Raw genomic sequence first — 22582 nt, 5'->3', positions numbered from 1 at the left:
CATCAGGCTCCTTGCTCGGCAGGGAGCCTGCTTCTCCCTCTGCCTCTGCCTGCCTCTCTGTCTGCCTGTGCTTGCTCACTCTCTCTCTGTCTCTGACAAATAAATAAAAATCTTTAAAAAAAAGAAAGAAAGAAAGAAAAAAGAATTTCCAGGATCTCAGTGACAGTGGGGAACATAAAGTGTCCACAGGATCTACAAAGAGCTGTGGTTTGACTAGCTTGACGGAAGTAGAGTAGGTGGGAGATAATAGCCTGAGGATGGTAGCCGAGGACTTACCTGGCTGGATTGTGGACTGAGGCCAAGCAGCTGAGAGAAAGAAACAAGAGTCAGACACACAGCACACGTGCCCCAAGTGAACCAAATGTTGAAGAAACTCAGTGAATACCACCTGAGATCACACTTCCACATGCCTTTGGGTGGACAGAGCCAGAGCCCGCTCTGAATCCCTCAGTCCTCTGGGAGCCCCACCCTCCCATTGCTTGCCTTGCTGGGCCTTAGTACTACTGTCCCAGGAGGAGGAATAGCCCTGCAGGCCCAGGACAGACTATCAAAGACATAGCGTTCCCTCTGTACAGGAGCAATAAGAATGATTTGGGGCAATTAGTTTAGAAGGAGCCAAGTACAGTGCTATTGGGCTTCACAAAGTTTTTCAGGGTTTCTGTAGAGGGTCAATCCAAGCCCCACATTCCTATGTGTATCTTTATCATTCCATGTAGTAGTGAGCTGCCATTCCTTGTACCTTCCCCAGTACCTACTGCTCTTCATGGCCCTCTCCAGTTCACAGTATAGAATGCTATCCTCTTTTCTGAGTCGGCTTCATGGAGGACTCAGAAGAATACAACCATAAAGGAGGGAAGGTGGTTTATGTTCCAACCATTACCCAAAAGTTGTGCCTTGATAATCAGGCCCTGGGAAGAGAGATGTGAGCAGAATAGATGATCCTACCAAGAAGGAAGAGACCCATTTTTTTCTGCTCACTGGATAGTGGATGGCCCTTTCCCCCAGTATGCCATGTTGTTGCCAAGTGATATTGCCCTTCTCTATTGGCCAAATATGGAAGGACAGCAGACCCTACTCAGTAGGGTCTTTCCATTGTACTCAGTAACCTGATGCCTGCAGAAAAGCTTGGGAGGCACAGAATACCTCAGAGAGGATGGGATGTGGGCCTTTTTGTGGGTAGTGTGTTTCCTCCCATCCAAGACCATCTCAGAGAGGGATATGGGTCTATTTCATCCCACCTGAGCAGATGACACCGGCATCTTCTCCATGGCCACAGTTGTGTGAGTTCCAGCCATTGTGAGGGCAGCTCCACAGATAGGACTCATGGCCAGAGCAGCGCACATTGTCTAGGACAATTGGCCCTGAGCCTTGACCAAACCGGGCACTTCCGGGGGCTGACATGGCCCAGCCACACTCAAGCTGCCTACAGACCACATTGGCATCATTGGTGTCCCAGTCGTCATCACACACAGTGCCCCAGGAGCCTCGGTACAGGATCTCTACACGACCCTGACAACGGTCACCTCCGTTCACCAGCCTCAGGGCCAATTCTGAATCAGTCCCTGAGGGATGAAGAAAAGAAAACCCCCTTCATGTCTATCTCAAGGTCATAAGCTTAGAACATTTGTAAGACCCAAGGGCTTCTTCCTGGCCTAATCCTCTGGGCAGGTAGTGACCTTCAACATGCCAGAGGTCAATCTTCACCACAGGAAAAAGAGCAAAGATATCCCATCAGCTCAAGGCTGAGGATGCTCCACTGTAAAGAACCCCATGACTTGGATGGAGGTGAGGGGGTGGACCAGCCTAATCTGCCCTGGGAACACTCAACATGCAGCTCTACAGCCACTGGGGTATGACGGGACCCGTGTATCAATGGGCAACTTATTGCCTTCTGTGGTATGCTTAGTTCTGCCAACATCCCAGGACGTATTGCCCCTCAGGAGGAGAGGTGCCAGCCCAGCACATGGCCCTCCTCTTCTCGATTCTCAAACCCATTGCCTGGGAGCCAGAAGACCAGCGTGGACCCAGCAGTCCTCAAGAGGCCTCCTGTGCTTATACTGAGCACCTGAGGGAGGACCTTTGTTAACGTGAGCCCAGCATCCCAATGGAATCTGTGGGCCACCATCTTAGATCAGACCCCAGATCTAATCTTCAGAGACTTCTCTCTTTATCCCCCAGCTATACACACACACACACACACACACACACATATACACACAAGGAGGAGGATAGGGAAGGACATATTGTGTGATGCCTCCTGTCACTTCCAAACCCAAGCTTTATCTAGAAGCTGAGAATGATCCTGGGAGGGTGGACTGAAATATTTACCGAATTCTGTGTTTGAAGCTGCAGTGGTAGTGAACCAGGTGGTGCCTGCATAGGGCAAGAAAGGTAAAACTCAGAGTTAAACATGATAAGCATTTTCTGAAAACCATTTGTCACAGGCACCATGACACTTGCCCAACTGCATTCCTGCCACCTTCCCAAAGGGTGGGCTGTGCAAGTCTCCTGCTCTAATCTTTTTGGGACAAAGGCTATCGGGAGGTCAGCCAGGTGCCTCCACATCTCTAAGCCTGGCATGTTCTTTTTTCCCATAGAAAACTTTTACCACCCGTCTCTCTTGACTCATGTAGATCTGAGGGCTTTGGTACATAGGGTGCTTGAAGAAAAGATTCAGGTGCACTGAGGGTCACTACAGATCCAACTAGATATCCCAGTTCCTAGAGCACCTCCATCACCTCTGACAGTCCCATCCCCTGCAACTGCTGTTCCTGCCTCGTTGGATGCACATCTGTGTCCAAGTAACTTGAGGCTATTGCAAGCATTGAGCCCAGGATAGGAGCCAGCCTGCCCTGGTGCTCTTCATGAGAACGTAGGTGGTCCTCAGCATCCTTTCTCCCACTCAACCTATCAGCCCGGATGACATGAGAGCTGAGATTCATGGCACATGGGCCAGTTCTCTGAAACTGCAGGCTGCCATCTCTTGGGACAGTTTCCATATACTAGATGAAATCTCATAGACTCATGGGAAGGTGAGACTCTTGGAAATCCCACAGCTACTTAAGAACCATCTGCCAGCATCTCAGTGACAGTGGGGAAAATTCAAGTGTCCACAAGTTTCACAAAGAGCAGCGGGTTGACCAGCCTGACTGAAGAAGGGGGGGTGGGAGAGAAGAGCCCCAGTGGGGTGGCAGAGGACTCACCTGTCTGAAGTGTGGACTGAGTCCATGCAGCTGAGAGAAAGAATCAAGAGTCAGACACACAGCACACAGGTGCCCCAAGTGGACCAAAGGTTGAAGAAACTCAGTGAATACCACCTGAGATCACACTTCCACATGCCTTTGGGTGGACAGAGCCAGAGCCCGCCCTGAATCCCTCAGTCCTCTGGGAGCTCTACCCTCCCATTGCTTGCCTTGCTGGGCCTTAGTACTACGGTTCCAGGAGGAGGAATATCCCTGCCAGGCCAGCATGGACTATCAAAGACATAGCTTTCCCTCTGTAAAGGAGCAACAAGAATAATTCAGGGCAGTTAGTTTAGAAGGAGCCAAATTCCACCAGCCCAGGTGCAATGCTCACAGGCTTCACAAGCTTTCTTGAAGTGGGCCAGGCTCACACTCCACATTTACATCAGACTCATTAGCTTTCTATGTTCCAGCGACCTGCCATTCCCTACTTCTGAACTGCTCTTTATAGCCCTCCCAAATTCACAGTGTAGACTGCAATCCTGTTTTCTGAGTCAGCTTCATGGAGGACCCAGAGGAATACAACCATGAAGAAGGGAAGGTGGTTTATTTTCCAATTGTGTTCCCAAAGTTGTGCCTGATCATCAGTCCCTGGGAAGAGGGGTATTGGCAGAATACATGATCCTACCATTTCTGTTCAGTAAATAGTGGATGGCCCTTTCCCCCAGTATGCCATGTTGCTACCAAGTGATATTGGTTCTTTTCTGTTGGCCAAATAGGGAGGACAGTGACCCAACACTTTCCTTTCCATTGCACTCAGTAGCCAGCTGCTACCAGGAAACCTTGGGATTCATGGAATACCTCAGAAACGGTTGGATGTGGGTCTTATCAAGGGTAGTGTGTTTCTTCCCGTTGAAGATAATCTCAGAGGGAGATAATGGTATATTTCATCCCCACCTGGTGTCATGAGCAGATGACACCAGCATCTTCTCCATGGCTCTAGTTGTGGGAGTTCTAGCCATTGTGAGCGCAGCTCCACAGGTAGGACTCATGCCCAGAGCAGCGCACGTTGTCCAGCACAATTGGCCCTGAGCCTTGACCAAACTGGGCACTTCCTGGGGCTGACATGGCCCAGCTACAGCCCAACTGCCTACAGACCACATTGGCATCATTGGAGCCCCAGCTGTCATCATATATGGTGCCCCAGGAGCCTCAGTACAAGATCTCCACATGGCCCTGACAACGGTCCCCTCCATTCACCATCCTCAGTTTCAAACCTGACTCAGTTTCTGAGGGATAAAGAACAGAAATCCCCCACTGAGTGTATCTCAAGGTCATAAGCGAAAAGCATTTGTAAGACTCAGTGACTTCTTTCTGGGTTATGTCCCCTGGGCAGGTTATGACTTTTCAGCATGCCCAGTGGTTAATCTTCAGCACAAGTAAAAGAGCAGAGACATCCTAATCAGCTCAAGACTGAGGATGCTCCACTGCAAAGAAGCACCCCATCACCTGGATGAAGGTGGGGGGGTGGACAAGCCTAATCCACCCTGGGCACACCCAGCATGGAGCTCTATAGCTACTGGGGCATGCCAAGACCCGTGCATGAATGGGCAACTTATTGCCTTCTGTCGCATCCTGACTTGTTTCTGCCAACATCCCAGGAAGTGATGCACCTTGGGAAGAAATGTGCCAGTCCAGCACATGTCCCTCCTCTTTTCAGGGCTCTATCTCATGGCCTGGAGCCAAAAGACCTGCATGGTCCCAGCAGTCCTGGAGAGGCCCCCAGAACTTACACTGAGCACTGTGGGGAAGATCTTTGTAATAAACCCAGGATCTCAGTGGAATTAGTGGGCCATGCTCTAAGATCAGATCCGGGATCTGATCTTCAGAGACTTCTCTCTTTATTCCCAGCTTTACAACCACACACACACAGGGACAAGGATAAGGAAAGACACACCCTGAGATGCCTCCTGTCACTTGCAAACCCAAACTTTATTTAGAAGCTGAGAATGATCCTTGGGTGGTGGATTGAAATATTTATCTATATCTGTTGTTGAAGATGCAATGCGGGGGATCCAGGTGGTAGCTGTATATAGTAACAAAGGTAATGACTAGAGTTAGACATCATGGAAAACAGCTTTTGAAAACTGTTTTCTGCAGGGTCACATGGGATCTTCCTTTGTGCTATATGTACACAACACCCTTTTAACCCATCCCCTAGACGTCTCCCTGTATAAGGGTGAAACCCATGTATGCAGTTGGTATAATTACCTTCAGAGGGATAATCAAATAAAATTTTCATTACCTATTGTATTAGTAGCATAGTCTCCTCTATAGTGCTATCTGCATAGACAAATTGTAGAAGGACAGGGAAAAAACAGAAAATGTAAAGTTAGGACCCTCTGAGGAGATTCAAGGACTGAAATTAAAGTAGAATCTGCTAAGAGATATCATTTCTGACTTGGATTTTATCTTGTTATGGAACTTTAGAAAAGGGAACAGAACATGCCAACCTCACACTCTTTCATTCTAGAAGGCTGTTTGGGGGGAATATCTCTTTACTAACCTACTGACCTTGATACTCACCATCTCACATGTGACCAGTGCAGGGTTCTATGAATAGATGGGAAAATAGCTTTTCTAATCCTTCTGCTTCCAATTGATTTCTCTTGTCTAATTGTATTGGCTAGTATCTCTAGTACCCTGTTAAATGACAAGAGGCCTGAATGCCATTCTTGCCTTTTTACTTTAGTGAAAATTCTTCTAATGTTTACCCATTAAGTAAGATTATGGCTTTAAAACTATTATTTTTAAATTGCTTCAAGAAACTGTGCTCTTTGCCCCAGTTCCCAGTAAGAGCCTACTAGGTGTTAGGGCTTCAAGAGGAGATGACCTGATGGCTCCTCTTAGTCCACTGCCACCAGAGCATTCATTGTATGTCTGAACGCCCTGCTGGGCTTCTACATGAGGTGTTTTGTTTTGTTTTGTTGGATCTAGAGAAAGTATGTCTCCCACCTTCACCCCACAGTCGAGGTTCTGCAAGAGTAGTTCTAGGTAAGGCCTATCTGGAGTCCTCTCTCATAGTTAGATAGTCAAGCCCCTGAGCCCCTCACTTGTACCCTGGATCAACTAGTTGTGCAAAATAACTTGTCAGGCCCAGCTATAACTCCTAATACATAGCAGGGCTCTCATGGGAAGCTACTGTAGAGAGGAGTAGATTCTCCTCTTATAGCTGCTGCAAATAAGAATCTTGGGAGAGACATGGTTAAATTATAATAAAGTCAGTCTCATCCTTAGCTCTAGTGACATCTGTGTCCTTAATCATAAGGAATAGAAAACGGTCAAGTCAGACATTACCCCATGGGCTTTAGGGACAGGAAAGCATAACAGCTGAGGAACAGAAATGCCTGACATGTGTACCATTAAGATTCCCAAATAATCCATGCTGACTTCTGGTCAGGGGCCTTCATGGGAAGGCTATCCTCCTCTTGTTCTAGGGTCAAAGTTTCCCATGGGATATAGGCAGTGACTGTCCCTCCCAAAGCTCGGATTGCCAAAAACTTGAGCTGTATTGACTACAGCTGTATTGACTACTTGAGCTCTTTCATTGGCAGTGCCTCCAGGGGGTGGAGGATCATGGGACCTCTAATGCATCTGCCTTTCCAGGCCCTGCAGCCAGAGACCCAGCACCCCAGTCTGTCCAGGCATCAGCATGCAGTGGTGAGGACCACAAGGGTAGGCTCTGAGCATGAGCAATAGGACCCCCTCTAAAGCCTGGACACCAAGCTCGACCTTGGAACTCCCTGGAAGTAGCTGTGCAGGTCTATCCCTTCCCAGTCTCAGGGACATAGCTCATGGAAGGGTTACCCATTTAGGCCTGAGGCCTTGTTCAGAGGTTCCCTCTTGGGAACTGAGCACCCCTATCTCTTAAACCTTTTGTACCTCTTCTGGATCAGAAATGACCTCACGAGTTCAGGTAATGAGGCCATAAGGATCCCACATAAATGCAATGTTACCTTCTGCCTCAGTGGTTGCCAGAGATGCCTCTGTGGGAGACAAAGAAGCTACTGAGTGGAGGACAGAAGAGGTCATTTGACGCTGGCTCTCATTTGAGAAGAGCTGGCTTTCTGCTTCCTGAGCTCTGAAACAAGGGCTGGATGCAGTGACCCTACCCACTGCTAAAAGTCTGTGTTTCTTACTTACAAGACAGAGTTCATCTCTCTGCCATTTTGCCAGCCCTTATGCAATGCTGGAATGCCATCAAAGATGTTTTTTGCTCCTGCCATCAACCTCCCACCCCTCTGTATCCACTGTCTCCAACAAAAAATCACCCCATTGATGAACAGGCCCACCTGATTAACAAGCTCACATTTCAAACTCCAACTTCTTATTTCTATAGCTTATCTACCCCCTCAGATGAGAAATATCTACCATTGCTGAGAATTCCTGAAAGGTGGCCCCAAGTAAGAAGAAAGGTAGTTTTCAAGGATGCATCCCCAAATGCTAAAATAAACCCACTCCAAAGTGATTGCTTGGAGGGCCATACTCTCTGGCAGAAGCCATTCTCATGTCATAGTTGGATTATCAGGGTCACATCCCATGCATGGTGGCATGCGCGCATACCAATCCACAGAGCAAATGCCAGAGGTCTCTCTAAAGATGAACAACTCAACTAGGAAACCCCCTTTGGGGGACACAATGATTGTTATCTTCAGAGTTTCTTTGTGGATTAAAAGACCTCTTGGTATGTGACTACCAACCAGCCCTCTGTGAACAAAGGAGAAAGTCAGCATTGGGTTTCCCTAGGTTGGGTCAGGAAGAATTTCTGTCTTCCATTGCAGGTGTATATATCTCTAGCAGATCATTTAATCCCCAATAAAGAGAACATACTGTTTACTTCTCTATTTGATTTAGATTTATGTAGAAAGGTATTTTGTCACCCCAGGGCAGGATCCTCAGAACAACACCACTGGTTGAAGGCACTGGCAAACTCTGGAGGAGGCTGAGGTTGAAAGCCGCTTCCACCACTTCCCCAGCTTTAGGACTCCAGGCAAGCTACTTGCCCTCTCTGAGCCTCCATTTATCTGAAAAGGAACCTGCCCTCTAACATCAAATAAGACATGACCTAGAGTAAAGCAGGTAAAATACAAAGCACTGTCCACATGCAAGGGGATGTTAGATGAGCAGAAACCCCTATTGTTCAAGTGGCACATTTAAGGTGAGGTCAGCTCTACCTGAGCACATGACTCCGGTATTTTCCCTGTGGCCACATTTGTATTTGTACCACCCACTGTGGGAGCAGCTTGACAGGTAGGGCTCCCATCCTGAGCAGTATACAAAGCCCAAGAGAATGTGCCCCGAGCCCTGACCAAAGTGGGCCCCGCCTGGTGTCGACACTGCAGGGCCACAGCCAAGCTGCTGACAAACAACATCTGCATCCTGCATGTCCCAGTCTTCATCACACACGGTACCCCACTAGCCTTGGTACAGGACCTCCATACGATCCTGACACCAGTCACTTCAATTCACCAGCCTCAGAGGCAAACCTGCATTGACACAATGGAAAGCCCTCATCCACTCTCTCTGCCTCCCTGGTTTTCACTCACCAGCACCCCTTCCTCCTGGTCTCCTCCTTCCTCTCACCACTGCCCCATCTCCCTCACCTGTTTTCTCCCCTCCCACACCTTAAATGTTGCTGCTCTGCCAAGCACTGTCTTAGGTCTCTTCTCATGCTGTCTTCCCTCTGAAAGAGCTCATGTACTCTGAGAACTTTCTAGAAGGAAGACCCCAAAATCCACATCTCCCATGCTGATCAGCCCTTACAACCCCAGCCAAGCTCTAGACCAATATTTCCAGTGGCCTCTTGGACATCCACCCCATGTCCCAAACCCAACATAGACTCTTTCTTCCACTTGAATCAACAGTGTCACCGTGCTCCACAAGAAATGTGTTGGGAATCTGGTTGTTATATTTGATTCCTCCCCTTCTTTACTTCTTATATCTAATTTATCAACAAGATTGTCTTTCTTTTTATACACACCACCATTTTGCTACATTAGATCTTCCTATTCTTGAACCTGGCCTACTCCAGGGACCTGCCTGTGGATCTCCCTTTCCCTGTCCCTCCCTCTGTAATCCATCCACATTGGTGGATTCAATAAGCATTTATGGAATGTTTACTCTGTGCCCACTCCTATGCTGACAGGATTTACCTCTCTCCCCTAGAATGTCCCAAGTTTTACCTTGTAAAATGCGGATATGTTCAACTCACTTCCCTACTCAAAATGCCTCAATATACTTTCTGCTGCCTTCAGGGTCAAGTCTCAGGACTCATCCAAGAGTGGGCCTCAACTCACCTTTCAAGCCTCCTGTGAAGGCTGACAGAGCCTGAGTGCTACCATAATGGGCGCCATGCTCCTGCCTGACACAATCCCGCTAAACCACCTTCACTAATTATGCAAGCAAAACAGAGAACAGGTCTTGAGAGATCCAGCCCAACATCATGACAGCATGAGGTGAGTCCTAGGTATGGCTTTTCAGTGGTTAGTTTGAATTTATGAGAAATCTATGGTCAGGGAGTGACCAGAGGTTGGAATGAGATGTAAGATGAGGGGGCAGATGGTTTCTGTGGTTGTTGTAAGGTTGTTGTAATGAAAAGTCAATTGGGCTCTTTCTAGAGTGCCCCCAAGGTGCACTACAGGTCTCCTCAGCCCTTCCTGCTGTCCTTTTTGGTCACTCCTGTGAATGTCCCTGCAGAAGAGCTCTCAGTCTCCCTGCATCAACCTGCCCTTTGCTGGGTGTCCATCACCAGAAAGCTCTGTTAAAGCCTCTCCCAGGTCACTTCTGGACTCTCAGAACATGCTCTGAATGGGCAGGGATTAACCTCAACAGAGCCAAGAATTCCATGTCAGGGTCCACTGTCCTAAGAGAGCATATCGAGGTCTGACATATCAAATTCAGTGCAAAGTGTGTGGATTCCCTCAGAGGATGAGGAGAGATGGATAGATTTAGTAAGAATAGTGGACAGAGACAAAGGTGCCTGTTCTGAGTTCAAATTTCTGCCCAGACACTTAGTCACCACGTGACCTTGGACATATAGCTGTTTACAAGTGACCTAACTATGCCACAGTTTCCCCATCTGCAACCTGGGGGTAATAATACTGCTTACCTCAAAATGTTGGAAAGATTTCATGACCATAGTGCTTACTATTTGCATTCGTTGAACCCTTATTATGCATCAAGTAGTATATTAAATGATTTTTTTCTATATTAACTTATTTGGTATATGAAAATAATTTTGTGCAAGGTACACAACAAATGTTTGTGGGATGTTAGCCATCTTCCAGATAACTGTCACTAGTGGTAAGAAGAGACACTGGCTTTTTATCATCCATGTCTCCTGACACAAAGCTGAAGCTAATCCCATGCACCAAATGATTGAGAGGCAGAGAGAAGAAAAAAGGAAAGTGACAGATGAGACTGGCTGAGTGTGCACCTGGGACATGCCTAGGGTCTCAGCATCATCTGACTCCTTCCTTCCCATCCCTGCGTTCCAAAGGGCAGGCATTTGCTCTGTGGCCAAACCTGTACTCAGCCTCAACAAGCCAACAGCAACAGCAGAACTGACTGTCCTTGCCAGTAAGCAAAACTCTAGGAAGACAGGTAAAGTAAAAAAGGTTTTCCCATAGTCTGTAGTTGAGAAACTCCCCAGATCTAGAAAGAAAACAAATTCATCTTGGAATGGAGGTTCCACTCTTTGTAAATGATCTACAGTCACAGAAATTGGCTTGAGTATCACCTTATGATCGTGCCAGAGGTCATGGTGGCTCACTCTTGGGTTTGTGCCTCCTGCATTTTTGCAAAGTGTTCTGTATTTTGCAGTAGTAGATTACAAGTGGGTTGGATGTGGGGTGTTGAATAATTTTAGATGTAAAAAAGTACATGTCTTTTTACTCTGTACCCTAATGCTACAATTTATAGTTACAGGATGTAATCTGTGCTCAGAAGAAGGGCAGGGCAAGAAAAGGCAGTTCTTGACTGGTTGTCAAGGACTCTGGATGCCAGTTGAATCCTCACTCCAGTCTGAAATTTGAGTGGAGTTAGCATTTGGAATAGCCACACAGAGGCTCCCTAAATAAGTATATATTTTGTTGTCTGAGATCCTGTGCCTTCTGATCCAGATCCTGAGAAATTTTTAATGTATTTTGAACAAAGCCAACATGCAGAGGACCCTGGGTTTTTATTATCTGTGAGACCACTCTAAAGCGTTCTAAGTCCCTCTACTTCAAGTTAACCCTTAGGACACCTTAAAGGTCCATCAGATTCAATTATATTTCTCGAGTTTCTTTTTCCAGCAGGTCTCACTCTGTGAGGATTGATATTTCATGACTTTTACATGTTTCAGAAGATCTTCCAAAGAACAAAAAGAATATTCATTCATGTAAAGAAAATAGAATAAAAATCATTGTATCTTATAGTCACTATATGGATTCATTGGATCCTTCTATAAATCCAAAATACATTACAAGCTCTTAATGATCTCATTTTTCCTATAGCTTGAAATAATGCGCTATTTCATCATTCAAGGAATTGGTCCATCATTACTCATTAATTATTAACTATCACTAAAAAAGAGTTCTATAAGACAGTGAGAGACTGGTAGCATTATCTAGAAGAAAGATGAAGTGGTAAGATAGGTCATTATTCTTCAGTGCCCCAAATACTGCATTACCTTTCAAGAAGGTATTTTTTAAAAAGACTGGAGTCACTGTCTTTGTAAGATGCTTTCAGCGTTCATTGACTGCAGTTAAGAACTTAGACATTTTCATTGTCTATTACCAGCAGCAAAGAGAAGAAAATTGACATTGAAGATGCTTCACAATAACTAGATGAATCAGAAGAGGAATGTAAAGAGATAGAGAGTAGCCCCGTAGATGCTAAGAGTAATTGTGAAATTGCTTGTACATCTGAAATCTCAGATTCTGGGCCTTCACTTGATAATATCCTAGATGAATTTCCTCAAATTCAAAAATAAAGGAGTCACTAATATAGTTTTAAGTACAAAAATAAAATATACTGCTCTCAGAGTGCCTGAGAGGCTTAGTTGATTAAGCATCTGACTCTTGATTTCAGCTCAGTTCATGATCTCAGAGTCATGAGATTAAGCCCCACATCAGGCTCCAAGATGGGCATGGAGCCTGCTTAAGATTCTCTCTCTTCCTCCCCTTCTGCCCCTCCTCTCTCTCTCTCTTTTTCTCTTTCCCCTCTCTAAAAAATAAATAAATAAATAAATAGTGCTCTCAACCACTTCAATGGAAAGGATTTCATTGGTGATATTTTGCAGCAAGATCTCAGACTATCTCCTTTTGCTAAAAGGACATACAATGGTGACTTTTTTAAAAAATTTTTAATTTTTATAAACATATAATATATTTTTATCCCCAGGGGTACAGGTCTGTGAATGCTTAGTGAAATAAGTCAAGTGGAGAAAGACGATGGTAACTTTTAGTTTTTCTCATGCTTATATACCAAAATCTACTTGCTAAAAGGGGATTGCTAGGTTTAAAGTCTTATTAAAAATTCAAGTGAGGTTGTTTTCATGATCCCTTTTTTCTTACTTCCTGGTATAAGGAAAGTTGAGGCATCCAACTAACTCAGATTCCTTGTAAATGTGAGTCCTACCAGGAGCAACGGTCAGAGGTTCACAGGTTGGAATCTCTCTGGTAAAACCAAGAGGTCAATGAGGGGACTTGATGCCAGAGAACTATGCCATTTGTCTCAACACCTTGAATGTGGGGTCCACAATGCACTTCCCAGAGGCCCTGCTTCGTGTTGTTGATGGCTCAGTAAGAGGGCAAGTAAAGACATGTGGCTTCACATGCCTGAGGATGATGAAGCAATATGAGATAGAAACAGAGAGCAAGAACATTCTTCCAACACAGGCCACAGACCTAGGAAATATCTGCATCAGAATATCCTCACCTCATTTCTGACCATGATCACACAATTTCCAACATTCACTGTCTTAAGTGCTTCACCCACATTGTCCCTCTTGGTCCTCATGGCAACCCATAAAGGTGGGTTTCCCTCCTCTTACACAGAAGTAAACTGAAGCACTTGGAGGTAAAATAAATTGGCCAAGGTACTATTCTTATTTCCATTTCCCAGATAGAGAAATCAGTTTGGAGAACAGGGGTCATTGCTATTACTACTCTGCCCTGAGTCATGTAATACCCATTATCCCCTGGAGCCCATCACTCCCACTCCTCAGCAAGCAGATGATCCTGGCATCTCTCCCATAGGTAGGATTCATTTCCTGAACAGCACACTTCATCCAGGACAGTCTGTCCTGAGCTCTGACCAGACAGTGACTTCCTCAGATCCTATTCAAGGGCTTTCCATATATCATCCTAGTTAATCCTCAAAATAACCAGTGGGAAAACCAAGGCTCAGGAAGGTGACCCAAGACCGATCGACTGGTAAGTGATGAGGGGCAGGACTTTGTACTGAGGCCATTGCTGTTAACCATTTCACAGTTTGGTAGATATATATTTAACATTTGACCTGTGTAGCCCCATCATAAGGTCCGCCATCTTGCACAAGCAAGCACACTCATGCACACAGAGGACTGTAATAAGACCAAGAAGTGGCAGAAGAAGTTGGCACTTAAAGCATCAATAGAGGTAGAAGTTTCCACTGTTCTCCCAACACTTTATAAAAACCTAGGAAAGAAGAGGAATAGTAACTGATTATACTCAGAGAGCTTTAGTTAAATGCTACCGTCCCCACCTGCCTTCACTGTCCTGCTGAGGGTTGCAAACCCCCCTGGGAGACACCCGGGGAGACAGAGATCTTAGGAAAGAGGTGTGACTGGGCACTGGCTGGCATCGAGACTCCAGGGCTGTCTTCTGGTCTGTGTGGAACCTTGTGAGGAAGGCACCAAGGACCCAGGTGGACCCTATCAGAAGAGGTCCTTCCTTGTCCTACATCTAAGACCCAGCAAGGTTCTCTGCAGCAGTCCCTCATAGGCCCTTGGGGGTAGGTGTGGGCCCCACAACCACCAAGAGTTTAGAGTTATGGGTTGATGTCTGTGTCCTCTCAAAAGTGTTTCCAGCAAGTGATCTTGCTGAGAAAGACTAAGGGCCAAATGAGAGCTCTTCTGAAAACAAGCATTAGATCTGACCACCTAGCTATTTCAAGCAGGGGAGGGGGCTGCATCAAACTTGACTTTGGAGGGTTATCTCGGCCTCATTCATTAAATAATTCACTCATCAGGTATGGATTAATCCCTGACTTCCCAGGAGACACTGCTCCGAGAGTCAGGGAGGAGGAAGGGATCCATCAGCGAGGCAAGGCTCAGCCCTCGGAGCTCAGAGGCGACTTGGCAGCCAGACTTGGTAGCCAGTACTCCAGTCTTGCCCTGGCAGGAACACGGAGGACAGGGGGCTGGGAACCTCAAAGGGAGCGATTCACAGGCTTAGAAGAGAAGCAGGAGGATTCCAGACAGGGTCAGATATTTCCTCTAGACTTGAAAGAAGGCATACACATATGTCATGAAAAAAAAAATGGAGCAAAAGGATTGTCAAATAAAATACAGGATGCCCAGTTACATTGGGATTTCAAATAAACAAGGATATGTCTTAATATAAGTATATCCTAAATATTCTATGGGACATATTATAAAAAAAATCTTTTTATTTGAATCTCAGATAAAAAATGAATACTTCTTTAGTATAAGTATGTCCCAAATATATTTGCTTGAGACACACTTACACACAGACACACAAAACAAAAACTTATTTTTCTTTATAAATCTGAAGTTCATATTGAACTGGGTGTGTTGTATTTTTATTTGCAGTACCTGAATATTCTAGCAGAGATGCACCCAGTAGGTGGGCAGTAACAAGAAGCTCCATTCACTGACCTTTATTTAAGCCCCTCGCCAGTCAACTAATGCACTCCATCCTCCCTGTAAACCTACTGATCACTGGTAGAAAACAGCGCTGGTAGGCTGTTTTCTAGTCTAACTGGCAACTTCCATTCCAACCAGCTTCATTGTACGATGAGCTAGAGGCAGGTATAAGCCCTGAACTTGCTTATGACAGCTGTCCTTGGCATTAAAATCAGTTAAATATTAAGTAAATCAAAGAAATGTGAGCTAAAAAAAGAAAGATAGCTTTCTATACAAATAAGGCTGAATGGTTTGCAAATAAATCCCAGTTGCTAAAAAAAGAAACCAGGCAGGTGGGACAGGGAAGAGTGACAGAAAAACGTACAACAGTCCTTCGGGGCTCACACCACTTTGCAAGTGTCTTTTGTTTCACGCTCCCCTTTGGAGAAACAAAAACTAGAAATTTCAGATATGCCATATGGGTATGCCTTATGTAAGAGAGACATTGCAGATCCACAGAAGATCCATCCTGGGAGAAAAGCCTACAGCAACAAACTTGTTACTCAAAGTGTATTGATGTGTCTTCAGTTAAAACAAAACACTTAAAATCTGTATGTATCATATTTTATGGTTCCCCGTTTTAAATGACATTTTTGAGTAACCAACAAACTACCTTTCCCAGACACTTTAGAAATAGTTATTTTAGGGGCGCCTGGATGGCTCAGTCGGTTAAGTATCCGACTCTTGATTTCAGCTCAGGTCATGATCTCAGGGTCCTGGGATAGAGCCCCACATCACACTCTGCACTGCACTGGGCATGGAGCCTACTTGAGATTCTCTCTCTTTCTGTCCCTCTCTGCCCTCCTCCTCGCCCCGGCTCACACTCTCTTCTCTCTCTCTCTCTCTTTCTTAAATAAATAAATTTTAAAAAAAAAAGGTGAAAAGGTATTTCAGAGCCTCTGCTCTCCAAGTGGGGGCCATGAATCAGCAGCAGCAGTCATCACCCAGAACTTATTAAAACTGCAGATCCTTAGGGCTCCCTCAGACTTACAAATCAGGAGCTCTGGAGGCAGTGCCCAAATATGGGTTGTAACAAGCACTGCAGGTGATTCTTTTCTTTTTTAATATTTTATTTATTTATTTGACAGACAGAGATCACAAGTAGGCAGAGAGGCAGGCAGAGAGAGAGAGGAAGGGAAGCAGGCTCCCCACTGATCAGAGAGCCTGATGCCGGCCTCGATCCCAGGACCCTGAGATCATGACCTGAGCCGGAGACAGAGGCCCAACCCACTGAGCCACCCAGGTGCCCCGCTCCAGGTGATTCTGATCTGAGTTGCACTGAGTTGCAACCTATGTAAGGGAAATGTAACAGCAGTTTCAAGAGGCAGGTGAGATACACTTCCTTCAACAACCGCTTACAGAGACCCTGCAGGACGCTGGACACCTCAGGCAGGGGGAGATCTGACACGGCACGGTGCCTCCACCATCCTTCGTCCTTCACAAGTTTGGTCTAGTAGGTGACATGGCCACATAACCAGCTAGAGGGCAAGAGACTTCGGTTGACAGGTGCCCAGGGTCTGGCGGAGATCATTTGTGGTTCCCTGGTTCTACTCCAGGAACTACAAGCAGACGTGGGCCAGGCAGGAAAGAAGACAGGGCTTACAGTGGGCTCTGAGGAAGTTGGGACACTATGAATTAAGGGCTCCTTCCAAACAGTCTTATAAGAATAAAAGTACAGGGCCACCTGGCTGACTCAGTTGGTAGAGCATCTAACTCTTGATCCAGAGCTGTGAGGTCAAGCCCTCATATTGGGCAAGGACCCCACTTTAAAAATATAAAAAATCGTAGTACCCCACTTTACAAAATCTGTTACAAGTATTGTGCACTTCTATTCTATAGCTGGAAATCCAAGACTTAGAAGGTAAAACAGCTTGTCCAAAGTCACACAGCTTACCAAGAAGGGAAACTCATGTCTGAGGTCAAGAGCCCTGAGCAAAGGTACCACAGAGCTCCGATGTGTGCCTCTCCCAATTCAGATTAAAATGATGAGATTCTATTGCCATGTGTCAAAAAAGCAAAACAACTTGAAGTAATAATACACAGTAATGTGGGTAATATTGCTTCCCATAAACTATACACAAAGACACAGAAATCCTGCCCAGGACCCAGCCTGGGGACACGCCTTTGGAGACGGCTGATGGGCACACGCTCTCTCTGGCTGAGCTGGCCCTGCACCAGGCATCCAGGTTACTCCCTTATGTTCAGCAGGAGCCAGGCTCGCTGGAGGCTCTTGGCCATGCAAGGTGCTCTGCTGGGTACTAAATGAGCAAGACACAGTCCTTGCCCTCTATGGACCCCCAGCATAGCAGGATCCCTAGAAAAAATTCACAGATAATTTGGTGCAAGAGTTAAGATGTCATGGGAGAATAAGAGTGATGACCGTAGGATGACACCGTCTATGTGTGTAGTATGTGTGTCTATATGTGTCTGTGTTTTTGTGTGTGTCAGAGTGTATGTGTGTGTGTGTGTGTGTTTTAAGATTTTATTTATTTATTTGGCAGAGTGAGAGACAGCGAGAGAGGGAGCACAAGCAGGGGGAGTGGGAGAGGGGAAAAGCAGGCTTCCCCCAGAGCAGGAAGCCCAATGCGGGGCTCTATCTCAGCACCCTGGTACCATGACCCAAGCTGAAGGCAGATGCTTAATGGATGGAACCACCCAGATGCTGCGTGTGTGTGTGTGTCTGTGTGTGTGTGTGTGTGTTGGGAGTGTATGTCAAGGAGGGAGAGAGTCTGGATGGGCACTGTCCGTGGTACTTAAAAAAAAGACAGTTCCAGGGGCGCTTGGGTGGCTCAGTGGGTTAAGCTGCTGCCTTCGGCTCAGGTCATGATCTCAGAGTCCTGGGATCGAGGACCGCATCGGACTTTCTGCTCAGCAGGAATACTGCTTCCCTTCCTCTCTCTCTCTGCCTGCCTCTCTGTCTACTTGTGATCTCTCTCTACCAAATAAATAAATAAAATCATTAAAAAAAAAAAAAGACTGTTCCAGGTGAAGGGAACAGCATGAAAGCAGTCAACAAGGCAAAGAGGCAGCACTACTGGAGTGGGGGAGGCCGGGAGTACAGATTGTTTGTACCAGAAAGTGAGCTCCAAGGTATCCTGCAGAACAAATAAAATCTCGGGGTCAAAAACAGCATGGACCGTGTGGGGAACAGCAACACAGGTGGGAGATACCCAGCAAGATGTGGAGACACATGGGGCTGGAGAAGACAACTGAGCAGGACGCGGGGTCCTGGATGCCAGGCCCCCCAACCAGGACTCAGTCTGACACACCGGCATGACACACCTTCTCCTCATTCTAAACATCCAGCAGACTGAGATCAGGCTAAGTCCCAGGATATCCATGGGTGAGTTTGCATAATAGACATCTGCTGAAGAAAGGAGAGCTTCTCCAGAAGGTAGCCTGGTGGGCTGTTATTTAAATGATTCAGAAGTACCCCCCACCACCGTCCAAATGCCACCCACATGAAACACATTCTCCCAACATCTGAATGTCCCTTCATTCGATTTCCTCCTTCTTATTTAAGGCATTAATCATTGCAAAACCCCTGCTAAGCACTGGAAAAGGTGCATTCAAGGTTAAACAATCTGTTAGGAATTCATTTGTAAGCACTTGTTGCTTCCTCGTTTTGCAAATCATTGGCCTGCAAGAAATGGGCCCCAAAGCAGTGATGCTAAAATTTTTCTTGGAGTAACTTTGGAGTGAGAGACAAGTTGCGGAGCTAATCCAGAGAGAGAGCTGCCACACACCCTGCCCCCGTTGCCGAGAGGGTATCCAGGGAGACCATGATGCATTTGTCACGGTGCTAGACCAGCCCTCGATCACTCCCCACGCACTGAACTCCGCCTTTATGTGGACTTCACCAGCTTTTCCTTGTCCCTTTCTAGGACCCAATCTAAGACACCACCTTGCACTTGGGAAGTGAGGTCTGGGTACAACATTGGGACCCAGGACAATAACAGTGAGTGGCTCCTAGGCACCCTGTCTGTGCCAGACGCTGCTTGCTGGCCTCATGTCCACACCACCTGGGTGGTTGGAGCAAGGTCCCAGGTGAGATGAGCAAACGGAGGCTTGGAGGGGTGCCAGAGCCAGTAAGTGACAGCACCAAAGACGTGGCTAGAAGAGGCAGGGGCTCCACGGCTCGTCCCGTCCAGCACGACCCTGGGGGCACTGAGCTTTTTCTCAAGGGCATGTGCAAGGCCCAGAGCTGAGGACCGTGCCAGCTGCCGTCGCCCTTCTGGCGCCCGGCTCCCCAGCCCCGCCCTGGGGCTCCAGCGTGAGGCAAACGCCGAGGGTCATCTCCTCGGCTCTCTGCGCGGAGCAACAGGGTCGTTGGGCCGAAACTGCTACCCGCGTGCCAGTGGACCAGCTCCAGGGTGGAACCCTGGCCCCGCCGCTCACCGCGGCCGACCTGGGTCAAGCCACGCACCCTTCCTGGGGCTGCTGCCCGCATCCGCATGTGGAAGTGGTGACCCCGAGCTCTCGGGTGGTCAGCAGACTGAGACAGGAGGACACAGGCATGCTGTTCCGCTGGGCGCTCCGAACAGAACACGCACTTTGGGGAGGTCCGCTCCCAGCTCTAAACTGCAAGCGTGGGCACGCATGCGTGTGCGTGTGAGTGTGCGTGCGCGTGCGCCTGTGCGTGCGCATGCCCCGAACGTCGTGGGAAAACGACACGCTCCCTCAATCCACGAGCGCGGCTGCCCTCACCCCCTCTGTAGATGAGAACGGGGCTGCTCCCATCTTGTCCCTCGGGGGCCAACTTAAATCCCACGTCACCTTTCAGAGCCAAAGCAAGCCCAGCGAATCCACATTCCAGAGATGGAAGCTAGAGCTGACAACACGGCCTGGCCATTTTCAAGTATTTTGATGGAGACACAATTTCCAGCCCCCAGAGGGCCCCCGAGCCAGTGCCCCCTGGTGTCCCCCTGACAAGAAAAGAAGGTGGGCGTCCTCTGTCCACCCGCCCACCTGTGACACGATGCCAGCGGCCCACATCACACACGGCAGACCCAGCCCCTTCACCTGCACCAGTGTGTGTGTGTGGGGGGGGGGGTCCCTTATGGGGTGCTGCTTTCATGAAGGCAATTTCCCAAACGAACCTGCATCTCCAGAGCTTCCCCAACAAAACCTGGGGGTAGGACTGAGAGTTCTGGAAGTTCTCCAGAAATTAGGGTACTTTTGCCCTGTCTTCTGAAATTCATGAATGTAGCAAAACGTGACACCAAAGAAAGCAGGAAGGAGGCAGAAGAGAAGGAATGAAGAGAGGCAGAGAAAGGAGGAGGAGGGAAGGAAGAGAAAACAGAAGGGACAACTGAAGCAGAGACAGAAGGGGATGGACACAGTAGCTCACAGGCAGACTGGCTAGCCGGCCAGCTCACATAGTTTCTCCCTACATGGACACTGCGATGCCACAGCCACACTGACTTGCCAGTGGCTCTTTGGTGTACATTCAATACCTTCACACCCTAAGCTTCAGATCATTTATCTAAAGCAGACAGTGACAGCCACAAAGTTGGAGTCTTAATGATCTTATCTGTGCTCAGCAACTTGACCTGAGTTTGCTTGGTAAATACTACCAAGCCATAGACACCTGCGGAAAGAAACCACGTAATGAGTGTTTTCAGGGGCCATCTTACTGCCCATTTTAGAGTACATAAACCACGTCCTTAACCAACTATGCCAAAGTTTTCGAGTCTATTAGTAGTACACACGCACTTTTCCTTAACTTCAGGAATTTTTCTACGGCAAATCAATCATTTCCTTAGTTGAGCTACTCCTTAGAACATCAACATAATGACTTTTTCTAACTATGACCATTGTATTTCTCAGCCAAAACAGAACACCCCCCCCTCAAAAAAAAAGCCAGTCCTTGTCAATACTTGCAATGACAATTATGAGCAAAGCATTGCCTCCTCTTTGGTACAAAACTCCCCCCACGATGCAAAGTCTAGCACCAGGGAATAAGTAGATAGAATCTGCCATGACTTGGATTCGCAAGAGTGAAATTAACAAATAGAAGAGTTAGATATATATACCTGTAGATAGAACTGGATCCAGTAAAAGACATATTTCAAGGATGACTATGGAGATCCCCATTTTGCTGGGCTCTTCTCAGTTAGAATAAAAATACGTTGACATTTATAGGTTCCCTGCTGAAAAGAGGCGTGTCCCCCAGGGTGGTATATTTCTATTGTTGCCATAAATCAGTGTAAAGGAAGTGAGGATTGAGCTAACAGTCGATGGCTAATCAGTGGGAACAAGTTAGGTGTGTTAGATTGATTGCTGTATGAATGATCTGGCTGTTCTCCAGTGCCAGACACACGGACAGTGATACAGTTCCCCATTTCCTTTTAGGAGCAACTCAAGGACTCTCAAGTGCTCTCTGAATAGAGGCTCAATTTTAATCGTGGAGAAATCGAATTAACTTGTGGGAAGTCAGAAGATGGGGGGCAGAGCAGGATGTGGGCTGCTGGGCAAACACAGGACGTGGTGCCAAGGGGAAAAGTGTATCTGGGATGATTTGTCCTGGCAATGCACTCTCTTATTGGCCCCTTGCCTTAGAGAAACAACATGATGGAAGAGTAGAAGGTATGAGGGCTGAGCCCATAGGTTCTGTGGGCTCGAATTAACTTCCACCATCTTCTGGATCTCACACTAATCCTGTAGCACAGGAGCTGAGAAACATGGGACCTCAAACTGAACCACTTCCAACCATATCACAGGCTTTGATTTCTTGGCCCTTGGCATTCACGTTGTATAACTCTTGGAGCTTGGCAAACCCACAATCCTTGACCTCCTTCTACCTCAAACACCATCCCTCTCCTTGGATTTCTTATGTAGATATCACTTTGCCCTCTATCACCAGACTCTGGTAAACCCCTACCATCTCCAAGAAGGTTACCTGTCATTTATTTTTATCAAAATGTTCCCAGGGGTTGGTAGCCATAGCATATAGCTTTGTAACGTTTGCCTCTGTTATCCTGACCTGGAGGAGCGGTGTCCCTCCTCTCCAATGATGCACTGAGACTATCAGATGACACTTGGCTGCCTTGTCATTAGGTGCTAGCCCATTCTTTCCTGGTGCTTCATTCTGGAAGGATACCAGGAACCTGTGCCAAGCAGGCTTTAATGCTGGGCGTCCACACTTGGCTTCATCCAGATGAAAGATACATTCAACCTGGGGATTTCACTTTTAATCCTGTTGTTCTCAACTTCCACTTCTCTCCCTGATGAAAGCAGGCACATTTCTGGAAGACAGCCTCATTGTTTTTTATTCTCTGGCTGTCAGTCCAACAATTTGGTAGGTATCAGGTGACAGGAGAGCAAGGAAGCCCATCTGCTAGGAATGCCTGAGACTAGACAGCACGTCGGATTCCTCTGCTGGAGGCTATGACAGTTTGGTTCCTGGTGGGCTAGGCTGAAAATGAACATGGAGGTGGGTCTGGGATCA

At 47.0% G+C, this 22582-nt stretch overlaps 1 protein-coding gene across 1 annotated transcript in view; it reads right to left on the bottom strand.

The window, feature by feature from the left end:
- The window catches only part of DMBT1 (deleted in malignant brain tumors 1), a 64986-nt gene extending 43743 nt beyond the window's left edge, over positions 1–21243 (bottom strand). The window contains exons 1-5 of the mRNA XM_082720008.1: positions 21168–21243; positions 3204–3233; positions 2329–2373; positions 1239–1562; positions 277–306 (exon numbers count right to left, since the gene is read on the bottom strand). Of these exons, the coding sequence (XP_082576134.1) occupies positions 277–306; positions 1239–1562; positions 2329–2373; positions 3204–3233; positions 21168–21228 (490 nt within the window). The 5' untranslated portion in view covers positions 21229–21243. The remainder of the gene's footprint in view (positions 1–276; positions 307–1238; positions 1563–2328; positions 2374–3203; positions 3234–21167) is intronic.
- Positions 21244–22582: the final 1339 nt, after the last annotated feature.

This window comes from Mustela nivalis, assembly GCF_964662115.1.
Source record: "Mustela nivalis genome assembly, chromosome: 2".
Classification (NCBI taxonomy): Eukaryota; Metazoa; Chordata; class Mammalia; order Carnivora; family Mustelidae; genus Mustela; species Mustela nivalis.
The sequence above is the reverse complement of the archived record's forward strand: the minus strand, read 5'-3'. Positions and strand labels throughout refer to the sequence as shown.